Source organism: Marmota monax, unplaced genomic scaffold, assembly GCF_021218885.2.
Source record: "Marmota monax isolate L192 unplaced genomic scaffold, Marmota_monax_Labrador192_F-V1.1 WCK01_AAM20220418_F8-fsc00111, whole genome shotgun sequence".
In the NCBI taxonomy this organism is placed as follows: Eukaryota; Metazoa; Chordata; class Mammalia; order Rodentia; family Sciuridae; genus Marmota; species Marmota monax.
In genome coordinates this window covers 5956837-5969396 of record NW_026695067.1, presented here as the reverse complement: position 1 = coordinate 5969396, position 12560 = coordinate 5956837, and the positions used below count along the sequence as shown (strand labels likewise).

Here is a 12560-nt window from a genome sequence, read left to right as displayed (position 1 = left end):
GTCATCAGTGGTACAATTTTTCCAAAAGGAGCCATCAGTTGGCTTGGTGTCGTTGCATTTTGTATCCTCCTCCCTTCTGCTTGTGATGGTCGTTCAGCTAAAATTTGGGGGCCAACAGAGGTGAGGCAAAGAACCTCACCCCCCCCACTGGTACAAAGGCCTATCCATAGGTGTGGCTATATGCTGGACCGGCAGTCAATGACAGGTAAGATCCAATTGCAATGGTACCAACCTAAGACAGGAGGCTGATGCCTTGAGGTCAGCTCATCCGATGACGGGTAAGGACCATATGTAGTATTGGACAACCTAAGACAGGCACGGTCCCTAAGCCCCATGCTTGTTGTTTAATTAAACAGAGAGGGGGAGATGTTGAGAGCGGAAGCAGCCCCAGCAAACTTCCAGCTGATTGGCTCCTCTGTGGTGACGCTCATTGGACTGTTTCCCTGCCCTTTCAGACCATGGAGCTGTTCATTGAGGGACTCTTTTGACTCCGCCCACGCGACCCGGAAGTCTACCTCAAGAGCTGAAAATGACCTGGAAGTTCGGGTGGAGTGCTGGCCGGAAGTGCCGGTGGTTGCGGTTGGGCTCTGGGGGAATTCCTGGAGAGCTCAGAGCTAGGCAAGTGTTCTACCACTGAGCCACAACCTCAGCCCCATTTCATTTGCTTTTTTAAAGAATAGTTTACTTGTTTCTGCATCCTCAATTCTGATTCTCTTTTCAACCTGTTGTAATCTGGCTTTTGCCTCATTATTCAACAGATGAAATGCATGAGCCAAGCTTCTTTTTTTATTGATGCATTATAGCTATACCTATTGATGGGATTTGTTGTTATATATTTGTACATGCATGTGATAAAACAATATAATTTGGTCAATATCATTCCCCAGTATTTCCTGTTTTCCTCCTGCTTCCTTTCCTCTGCTTAACTCTGTTTCATGAGATCACCCATCCTTTCTTTTCCTTTTTCCTCTCCAGCTTCCACATATAAGAGAAAACATATGATGCTTGATCTTCTGATTTTGGCTTGTTTTGCTTAACATAATCTGAAGTTCTATCTATTTCCCTCCAAATGGCATAATTTCTTTTTTTAATGACTGAATAAAAACTCCATTGTATATAAACTACATTTTCTTTTATCTATTTATCCATTGGTGGACACCTAGGCTGGTTGCAAAGTTTGTCTCTTGTGAATTGTACCACTATAAACATGGTATGTGTTTGCATCACTGTAGTTGGTAGCTTGAATTCTTTCGGATAAATGCTAAGGAATGGTATAGCTGGGTCATATGTTGGTTCCTAGTCTTTTGAGGAACCTCCATACTGATTTCAATAGTGGTTGTGCTAATTTACAATTCCACCAGCAGTGTAAAAGTGTTCCTTTTTCTCCAAATCCTCTCCAGCACTTATTACTTTTGTATTCTTTTCTCTTTTTAAAATATTTTTAGCTGTAGATGGTCATGATTCCTTTGCTTTATTTATTTATTTTTATGTAGTGCAGAGGATCGAACCCAGTGCCTCACCCATGTATTTGGGCAAGCCCCATACCATGGACCCGCTGGCTGCCCTTCTGACTGGAGTGAGATGAAATCTCAGCGTAGTTTTGATTTTCATTTCCCTAATTGCTGATGATATTGAACACTTCATACATTTGATGGTCATTTGTATTTCTTCTTTTGAAAAGTGTCTGTTTAATTCATTTTCCCATTTACTAATTGGATTATTTGAATTTTGGATGTTAAGTTTTTTGAGTTCTTTATATTCTGGATATTAATCCTCTATCAGAAGATTTTCTCCCATTGTATAGATTGTCTTTTTACATTCTTGTTTCCTTTGCTGTGTAGAAGCTTTTTAAATGTGATACTATTCGTTTATTAACTCTTGGCACTATTTTTTGAACTTTAGGGGTCCTGTTGAGAAAGTTGTTGCTGTACCTGTATGCTGTAGTGTTGACCCTTTGTTTTTATCTGGGAGTTGCATAGTTTCCAATCTAATTCCTAGGTTTTTGATCCATTTTATGTTGATTTTTGTGGAGGATGAGAGATAAGGATCTAGTCTTTTTCTTTTTCGATGGATAACCAGTTTTCCTAGCATTATTTGTTAAAAAGACCATCTTTTTTTCCAAATATGTTTTTGGCACCTTTGTATTGGTTTTTTTATTGTGTTAAAATACACATAACAGAATTTACCATTTTTAAGTGTATAGTTCTGTGTTGTTGAGTACATTCACATTGTTTTGCAACTAGGAACACTATCCACCTCCAGAACTTTTTTGTTTTTCCCTTGTTGAGATTTTGTAGCCATTGAACAATCTCTCCATTTCCCCAGCCTCTGGCAACAACTATCTGTATATGAATTTGAGTAGGATAGATACCTTATATAAGTGGTATCATTCAATATTTGCCCTTTGTGTCTTGCTTATTATGCTTAAGTGTTATAGAATGTATCAGGATTTAATTCCATTTTAAGGTCAAATAATATCCATTATATACTTATATCATGTTTTTTATCCATTCATCTGTTGCTGCACATTTGGGTTGTTTCCGCCTTTTGACTAGTGTTAGTAACGCTGCTGTGAAAACTGATGTACAGATATCTGTTTGAGACCCAGCTTTGAATTCACACCTGGAAGTGGAGTTGCTGATATGATAATTCTATATTTAATCTTGAGGAATTGTGTTAACTTGTAATTTACACAAAAAGTAGTATATACATCTGATTTTGTCCCTGTTTTTTTTTTTTATTTTCAGTGCTAGTAAGAACTACAAATCAAAACTCTTGAATTTTGATGAATGTGTACACTTGTGTGTGTGTGTGTGTGTGTGTGTGTATACACACACGTATATTCATCATTCAGAGCAAATTAAACATTTCATTATTCAGAAAGTTTCCTCATGTTATTTTCAAGTTCTCCCTTCTCTTACCCAAATGCAACCCTTGTTCTGATTTTTGTATCTATGAATTGACTCTGAATTTCCATATAAGTTATACTTAAAGAGAGTCAGCCATACAGTTTCTATTATTTAACTTTGGGCAACTCAACTTTTGCAAAACACAGTGTTTTTAAAATTCATTTATGGTGATGTATGTATTAGTAGTTCTTTTGGGGGGGGCGGTACCACGGATTGAACTTGGGGGCACTCGACCACTGAGCCACATCTCTAGCCCTATTTTATATTTTTTTAGAGACAGGGCCTCACCGAGTTGCTTAGCGCCTCACTAAATTGCTGAGACTGGCTTTGAACTCACGATCCTCCTGCCTCCGTCACCTGAGCCACTGGGATTCTGTGCCACCACACTTGACTATTAGTAGTTCTTTTAAAAAATACTTTCTGGGTGCAGTGGTCTGCACCTGTAATCCCAGTGTCTGCGGAAGCTAAGGCAGGAGGATCGCAAGTTCAAACCCAGCCTCAGCAACATAGTGAGGCCCTAAGCAACTTAGTGAGACCTTGTCTCAAAATAATAAATAAAAAACGGGCTAAAGATGTGGCTCAGTGGTTAAGTGCTCCTGGGTTCAGTTCCTGGTACCAATAAATAAATAAATAAAGTCATATGAATATGCCACATTTTTTTCTTCTTTTAATACACATTTGTGTTTCTAGTTTTGACTTCTATAAAAGTTTTTTTCATTTAATTTTATTTTTTTAAATACATGACAGCAGAATGCATTACAATTCTTAATACACATATACAGCACAATTTTTTATATCTTTGTATATAAAGTATGTCCATGCCAATTCATGTCTTTATACATGTATTATAAAAGTTTTGTTGAGCATTCATTTATACATTTTATTGTGTATGTGGCATGTGTTTTCACTTGAGGAAGGGTGTAGGGAATGGAATTGCTGGTTAATGTGTGACGTGTATGTTTTATCTTCTTGTATAAAACTTCCAAACTAATTTCCAAACTGGTTCTACAATTTACCCTCCCACCAGCAATAATATGAGAGTTTTGGTTGTTGCACACTCTTGCGAATGTTTGCCGCTGTCATTCTTTTTTATATTAGACATGCTTGTGAATGTTGTAATATCTTATTGTGACTTTAATTTGCGTGATCCTAGTGACTTATGGTGTTGAACACTTCTTCATTTCAATCATTCCTTTTGTGAAGTGCATGTTCAAGGATTTTTTTTCTTTTTCTTTCCTTTTTTTTTTTTTTTTTAAAAAAAAACTATTTTAGGGCTGGGATTGTGGCTCAGTGGTAGAATGCTTGCCTAGCTTGGGCAGGACCCGGGTTCAATCCTCAGCACCACATAAAAATAAAATGCATTGTGTTGTGTCCATCTACACCAAAAAATAAATTTAAAAAATATTTTTTAAAAGTCCCTATTTTAAAATTGGGTTGTTTTCTTATACACTGATTTGTGAGAATTATTTAAATTATTTGTCTATTCTGAAGATATGTCCTTTTCCTATTGTATGTATTTTTCCCTATCATGTATCTTTAACATTTCACTTTATTAATGTATTTTGGTGATGAGAGGTTTTCATTTTGATGAAGGATAATTTATTATTATTTTATTTTGTGATTAATGCTTTCTGTGTTTTTTCCTGGAGATCTTAACCCTTAACTAAGACTGAGTTGTGTGTCCCTTTCCTCTTCTGCATTGTTATTGCAGAAATTAATTTCTTTGAGGGGGTATTTGATTCTGTCTATAATTTTTGATACTTTTTTGTTGAAATATAGCATATAGTCTGAAGAGTACATAAATCATAATTGTGCAGCTCAGTGGAGTTTTACAAAATGAACATACCCATGTAATCACCATCTAGATTATGGTCTGACCATCAGCAGCATCTCACAGGCATCCATCATGCCCCTACTATCATTAACTGATCTATAAAAGTGGCTACTTGTATCTGACTTCTCTCTTGAAGATCAGTTTTCCCTGCATTTAAACAATATAAATGGACTCATGCAGTATATACTTTCTAATGTCTGGTGGCTTTGTTCAAAATTTTATTTATAACATTCATCTATTTTGTTGCATGTAATAATAGCGTTTGGTTGTTTTTCATTATTACATAGTATTCCATTATGGTACCTCAGTTTATTCGTGTTTAAAAAATATTTTTAGTTGTAGATGGACACAATACTTTTATTTATTTATATGTGGTGGTGAGGATCGAACCCATTGCCTCACATGTGCTACAACCCCAGCCTATACCTCAGTTTATTCTTGATGAAGATTTGGGATATTTTCATTTTGAGATGGTTTCGAATAATGCCACCATGAAGAAACTTGTACGTGTTTTTTAGTAAATAGACAGTACTGAGGAGTAGGGTTCCAGGGTTACCTGGGAAGATATATTTAGGCTCAGTAAATATTCAGTTTTCCAGATACTTTTAATATAATCCCCTTTGTATCAAATAAAGGTTTTAAAAACATATACATATGCTATAGTATACAACATTTATATTTTATCTGAACTAAGAATATTTTGGTCCTTATTTGTGGCCCTGTAAATTTTAGTGTCCTAAAAGGCCTTTTTGTGCACTCTTTTATATTGGCAAGAAATATGTTATTCTTTCCTACACAAGTTCCACTGCTCATTATTTATGTATCTGGTATAATATCAGCTTATTAATATTCTTCACTTTTAGAGCTTTATTTATGGCCTCCCTCTGTCAAAGAATAATACCATGGATAATTCCTATCAAAAAGTTTGTAGAATTTATCTACCTAAACAATTTATTAAGAAGAAATAATAAAAGAGAGTGCCATAGTAAATGCTTTTGCCCTTTTGTATGTATGTATATGGTATTAAGGATCAAACCAGGGCATCCTCTACCACTGAGCTATATTCCCATTCCCCTATGTATTTTTTTTTAAAATTCCAACTATGTATTTTTAAGAACTATTTGAAAATTTTGCTACTTTGGTATATTAAAAGTCATAATCGTTTATAATAGAAAAACTTTAAAACCATTATTTATTTTATATTACTAAGTTACGTCAGTTGACAGCCCAAATACATTTTAAAATGAGAAAGGTCTTTAATATTAGGCTGAAACTAACATGTGCTTTAATTAGTACCCTAGGAGCCCTGACTAACTAGCTGGTGCTTGTGGGCAAATTACTTAACCTCTAGAGCTTTAGTTTCCTTATTTGTAATATGGCACTAGTACCTGAATTGCTTGACTCACTAGCCTTATTTCACTATCCAGTGAAATAATATGGGAGAAAACACTTTGAAACACACATACGCACATATACATATAAAAATATAATAAAAAAACTTAACACTAAAAAGGATACAGTCAACTAAAAAGGATAGAATACAGCTAATTATTTTGGGGAAGTAATTTAACAATAATCTAAAATATAGAGAAAAACTGTAATTAATTTGTTTTTTTATATGACCTTTTTTCCTTCCTCATCCTATCTTAAGGCTCCTAAGAAGCAAGCTGGATAGCAACAATTTAATAAAAGAATTAAAAAACAGCTTCTCTTGTGTGTCCTCAATACTGATTCAGCCCAGTCTCCTCTTCTTCCATCATTATTTATGTTCCTGAACAGAGTTTATGTTTTTGCTGATCCTGGGCCAGTTTGTCCTTAGATCATTCCTCAGCTTCTCTTCTCTGCTTGGTTATGAGAAGCTGACTCTCGCAGGAGCCTTTTCTTCCCAGAGTCCTGCAGTTTTTGATTGAATCAGCAAGTGGGAGGAACTAGTAGGAGACTAGAGGGCAAGAGGAAGGAGACACCAGAGCCTGTCCCCACTGTTCCTCTGCTTGGGGAAGTTGGAGGAATAGGGGTCATCTCTGGAAGTTTCTCTTCTCTTGCTCCTGTCAGTCAGACCAACCTCTTTTTTGGTTTCCTCTAGGTAACTCCAGCCCTGGGTACTGGGTAGTAGTACATTAGCTCCCTTTCTATTTCTGTCCTAGGGGTGGTAGTGGATTTTTGCTCATGCCTATACCTGATCAGTCTCACCATTCTCTTTTAGGCCTCTCATTTCTTCCATTACTGTTTATCCTATCATTGTCTTTTTGTTTTAAATCCTCGAGTGGTTTCTCTGTTTCTTCATTAGACTCTGACCAATGTAGAAGCCCAGAACAGTAAAAATGTCTTGTGTTACATCTTTTGTTGTCCCAGATGCTATATTAATGTACAAAAGTGTTAGAATTACTATTTGATATGAAGAAATTAACATTTATTCAATGACCACTTTGAGATCTTTCATATTTTCCAGTGAATATTTATTGGGGGACAGGAAATGAAGGCACAGAGAAGTCAAATAATTTGTTTTAGGTTCCATAGCTAGTCTTGGTGCTTTATTAAGAATGAAATTCTACATATAAAAACTTTAATGTGCTACATGTCTGCTAGTCTTTAACAAAGAAGGCCTTACTTTTAAATTTTCATTACTGCATTTTAATTATACAGAACAGTGGATTTCATTGTGGCGTATTCATATGTGCATATATAACATACTTTGATTATATTCACCCCCATTGCCCTACTTACTCTCCCCTCTTCCTCATTTCCTTCTTTTTCTCTAATAATCTCCCTTCTGCTTTCATTTGTCCTAGGTTTCACATATGAGGGAAAACATGTGAGGGAGTCTGGCTCATTTTACTTAACATTTGATCTCTCGTTCCATCCATTTTCCTAATGACACGATTTTTTTCTTCTTCATAGCTGAATAATACTCTATTTTGTATATATATCCATTCATCCATTGACAGGCATTAGGCTGATTCCATAACTTGGCTGTTGTACATTGTGTTGGGGTAAACATGGGTATGCAGATATCTCTATAGTATGCTGATTTTAATTCCTTTTGGTGTATACCCAGGAGTGGTATCACTGGATCATATAATAGTTCTATTTTTAGTTTTTTGAGGAACCTTCATACTGATTTCTATAATGACTGTATTGATTTACATTCTCACCAACAGTATATCAGGGTTCCTTTTCCCCCTGAGTCCTCAAAAGCATGTAGTGTTTGTTTTTTTATATTTCTTGATCTAGCTATTTTGCCTGGGGTAAGATGGAATTGCAGTATAGTTTTTTTTAATATTTATTTTTTAGTTATAGGTGGACACGATGTCTTTATTTTATATTTATGTGGTGCTGAGGATCAAACCAGTGCTTCATGCATGCTAGGTGAGTGCTCTGCCTCTGAGCCACAATCCCAGCCCCAGAATTGCAATATAGTTTTGATTTGCATTTCTCAGTTGTTGAACATTTTTTCATGTAATTATTGGCTGTTGATACTTTCTTTGAGAATTAGCCATTTTAGTTGCTCATTTATTGATGAATTTGGCTTTTTAGTGTTAAGTTTTTTGAGTTTGTTTTTGCAGTACTGGAGATTAAACCCAGGGCCTCATGCATGCCAATAAGCACTCCACCATACCCTGTATCACCAGTCTGTTTTTTGAATTCTTTATATAGTATGGATATTAACCCTCTGTGGGAAGAGTAGCAGGCAAAGATTTTCTCTCATCCTGTAGTATGTCTCTTCAATCTGTTTATTATTTCTTTTGTTATACAGAAGCTTTTTAGTTTGACATGATCCCATTTGTTGATTCTTGCTATTATTTCCTTAGCTATTCAGGAAGTCATTGCCTTGTATCTATGTCTTGAAGTTTGTCTCCTGTTTTCTTCTAGCAGTTTCAAAGTTTCAGGCCTTGTATTTTAGGTCTTTTTGAGATGATTTTTTTAAATCTATTTTGAAATGATTTTTAGACAGGGGGGAATCTTGTTTCAGTCTTTTACATGTAGATATCCAGTTTTCCCAGCACTATTTGTTGAAAGAGGATTTTTTCCATGGTATGTTTTTGGCAAGAATCAGCTAGCTATAAGTACTGGCTTTTGTCTCTGTGTTCCCTGTTCTATTCAATTGGTCTGCTTGTCTGTTTTTATTACCAGTACCATGCTGGTATAAAAACAGTATATTTTGATACTGTTCTAGTATATTTTGAGATCAGGTATTGTGATACCTCCAGAAATATTCTTTTTGCTAAGGATAGTTTTGGCAACTTGGGTTCATTTTTGCTTCCACGTGAATTTTAGAATTTTTTTTTCTAGTCTGTGATGACTGTTTGTTGTTTGTTTGCTTTTTTGTACTGGGAATTGAATCCAGGGACACTTAACACTGAGCTACATCTCAGCCCTTTTTACTTATTATTTTGAAACAGTTCCTTACTAAGTTGCTGAGGCTGGCCTTGAACTTGAGATCCTCCTGTCTCAGCTTCCCAAGTGGCTATGCCATTGATATTTTGATTTAGATTGCATTGATTTATAGATTGTTTTCAGTAATGTGGCCATTTTAACAATATTAATTCTGCCAGTATATAAACATGGGAGGTATTTTCATCTTCTGGTGTCATTTTTTATTATTTCAGTGTTTTGTAATTTTCATCATAGAAAATTAGCAATTTTTACCTCCTTGGTTACAGTTATTTCTGAATATGGTATTTATATTGTATGTATTTATGTTTTGAAGCTATTGTGAATGAAATCGTTTTTCTGGTTTCTCAGTGAGCTCATTGTTAGTGTAAAGAAAAGCTATTGATTTTTATATGTAGATTTTGTATTCTACTTTGCTGAATTTATTTATCATATCTGAAAGTCTCAAGGCTTTATTTATAGTGCTCTTAGAAAATTCCTAGTTGTTTTAGGAAAACGTTCAACTAAAAATTTGAACCACAGTAATTTCCTGCTTAGCTTTCATTTACCCAGGATTCCATCACAAATTTTAAACTTGGGCATTAACCCAAGATTAATATAAAGATTTGTATTAGGGCCACTTCTAAGAATATTTGGCACCTAGGACATTTGCCATAGAGGAGAATTCTTATGGGGTCATGTTTATTCTGTTATGGAATTGCTTAAATATGTTGGGCTTATAATCTTAAAGGAAGAAAGAGGGGTAAGAGATGTCACGAAAGAGGCAAGAAAAGAGAAGGGGCAAGGGAGTATTTTTGCCAGATTGCCAGCCTTCTGCTCTTACTGCCTTAGTAGGATGCTAGAGGGGCACTGTAGAGTTGGAGATAAGAGCATGGTCATTTTTTAAAAATATATATTTATTTTTTAGCTGTAATTGGACACAATACCTTTATTTTATTTTTATGTGGGGCTGAGGATCGAACCCAGGGCCTTACTTGCTAGAGGAGCGCTCCACTGCTGAGCCACAACCCCAGCCCTGAGGGTGGTCATTTTTACAACTAGTTGAAAGGCATTACTTTGTCTTCCCTTCATTACCAGGTCACTGACCTCTGTGGTAACATAAACCTCTAATTTACCTTGTAAATTCATTCAGGATTACAAAACATGACTTTTTTTTTATTGTGACATTTTAATAATAGTCAAGATGTGAAAATTTACATTTTATAAATTTTTAGGCTGCAGAAGCAATGGTATAGAGTAATGTTTAAACTCAGAATGGTTTGGTGGCTCCTCCTTTTTTTTAACTTATTTCCTTTAATGCCTAAGTGACAGAGGGATAGGCCATACAATTAAAAGTAGGTCAAGGGACTGGGAATGTAGCTCAGTGATAGAGTACTTGCCTAGCTTATGCAAGGCTCTGGGTTTGATTCCCACCTCAATAAATAAATATGAGAAGTTGGTCCAAGATTACTCAATAAGCCACTTGTCCCAGTACTCTTCATTATGCACTTCTTTACCCATTTTACACATATACACACATCTTCAATCTCAGTGATTTGTTTTTTTAATAAATATTTTTTAGTTATTGATGTACCTTTATTTTTTATTTTTTTACATATGGTGCTGAGGATTGAACCCAGTGACTCACACATGCTAGGCAAGCACTCTGCTACTGAGTCACAAACCCAGCCCTGATTTGTGTGGTTTTTAACAGGAAATTTAATTCAGATTCAAATAGATTTTTTTTTTAATATTTCTTTTCTTTCTTTTTTTAATATTTATTTTTTAGTTTTCGGAGGACACAACATCTTTGTTTGTATGTGGTGCTGAGGATCGAACCCGGGCCGCACGCATGCCAGGCGAGCACGCTACCGCTTGAGCCACATCCCCAGCCCTCAAATAGATTTTTTTTCATTGTTGACTTCTTATTCCTTAAGCAACAGTATAATGTTCCCATTTGAGCTATTTCTAAAGATTGTGTTTAACTATTTACAGTGTTTTTGGTACTTTGATCAGGTATGACATTAACTATGTTAAACATATTTTGTTAGAAATATTTCTGAAATCGTCATTAAATGACTTCCTAGTCACCTTCTATAATCATGGGGGGAGAGAGAGAGAAGAGATTTGTTTTGTAGGCCAAGTTATCATGTGAAAAACTGATGTTATATAAGACACAAAAACTCTAGAGAAAAAAAAAACATATATCCAATGTGTAATAGTAGGACAAGTATCTCTTAGTTTAATAGTCTATATATTTTGATGCACTATAATATATTCTTATAATCAGCAGCATGAATAATTGGGGTATTGCAATATGCTTAAGATTTATTTAGACATTAGAACAACACTAAAAGGAAAATAATCGAATAATGCTTGTGTCATTTGTTTAGTCATAATATGCTCTCTAGTCCCAGACTTTCCTATTTTGGAGAAGCAGAACTGGTTGATACATCTCCACTATATCCGGAAGGATTATGAAGCATGCAAGGTGAGAGGCTGCAATGATAAGAGGAAATGGGAGGCAGGCTGTGGGGTAGGCAACTAACTGTCTGCAGCACAGTATGGCAGTTGATATTCCACTAATAAAATGTGAATTCATCCTTCCTTACACATTATATATTGGTTAGCTTTGCTATGATAGTGCTGCCTTAAAGTTTTAGTGGCATTTATTCATTGCTCATGGGCCTCCAGATTGACTGTGGGTTGGCCAGATTTGACTATAGACTTTTTTGGGTCTGGTTCAGGTGTGTTCCATGTATCTTCTCATATCAAGGCAAATCTGAAAGGGCAGTCATTTTTTGGGACTTCTTGGTTTCTTGATGGAAACAGATGTTTACCTCACTGTATTATCTGTTTTTTTGATCCTTGGATAGATAAGATAATTCTCTTAATTATGGTGAGGTTGATCATCATTTGTGTAAATATAAAAAAGGTTTTAAATAAAAACCATTTATTTTCCATCTTTACTGTATATGTTAAAAATTTGCTGTCAGATGGTAGTAGTATTAACATGCAAAGTAAATCTATAGTGTTGTCTTTTTTTTTAAGCATTCAGAGCTTTGTGATGCTTCTTAAATTTTGGCTTTTAAACAGTGCAAAGATATAATGATCTTTAGTGCCAGTAAAAATTTTGAAATTTTCTCTTTCTGTTTTCCTTCTGTGATTTTACCCTTTTTTTGTTTCCCTTTTCATTTTGACCACTTTTCAGTTTCCTTGTTTGTTTGGCTTCTCTTCCTCTGCTGCTGCTGCTGGGGTTTTTGTTGTTGTTGTTGGGGTTTTTTTGTTTGTTTTAACAGTACTGGGGATTGAACCTAGAGCCCCTTTACCACTGAGCTACTTCTCCAGTCCTTTTTATTTATTGAGACAGAGTCTTGTTGAATTGCCCAGGCTGACCTCAAACTTGTGATCCTCTTGGCTCAGCCTCCCCACTCAATGAGATTACA

At 35.4% G+C, this 12560-nt stretch overlaps 1 protein-coding gene across 6 annotated transcripts in view; it reads left to right on the top strand.

Moving 5' to 3' along the window:
- The window catches only part of Bbs4 (Bardet-Biedl syndrome 4), a 68933-nt gene that overhangs the window by 36367 nt on the left and 20006 nt on the right, over positions 1-12560 (top strand). For 2 of the 6 annotated variants that reach the window (XM_046428094.2, XM_058573751.1), the window contains one exon: positions 11508-11605. The exons of 1 other annotated variant lie outside the window; for it this stretch is intronic. In XM_046428094.2, the coding sequence (XP_046284050.1) occupies positions 11508-11605 (98 nt within the window). Of the gene's footprint in view, positions 1-10903; positions 10974-11507; positions 11606-12560 lie in introns of all 6 variants that reach the window. 3 more of the 6 variants (XM_046428095.2, XM_058573753.1, XM_058573752.1) reach the window with 2 other exon arrangements.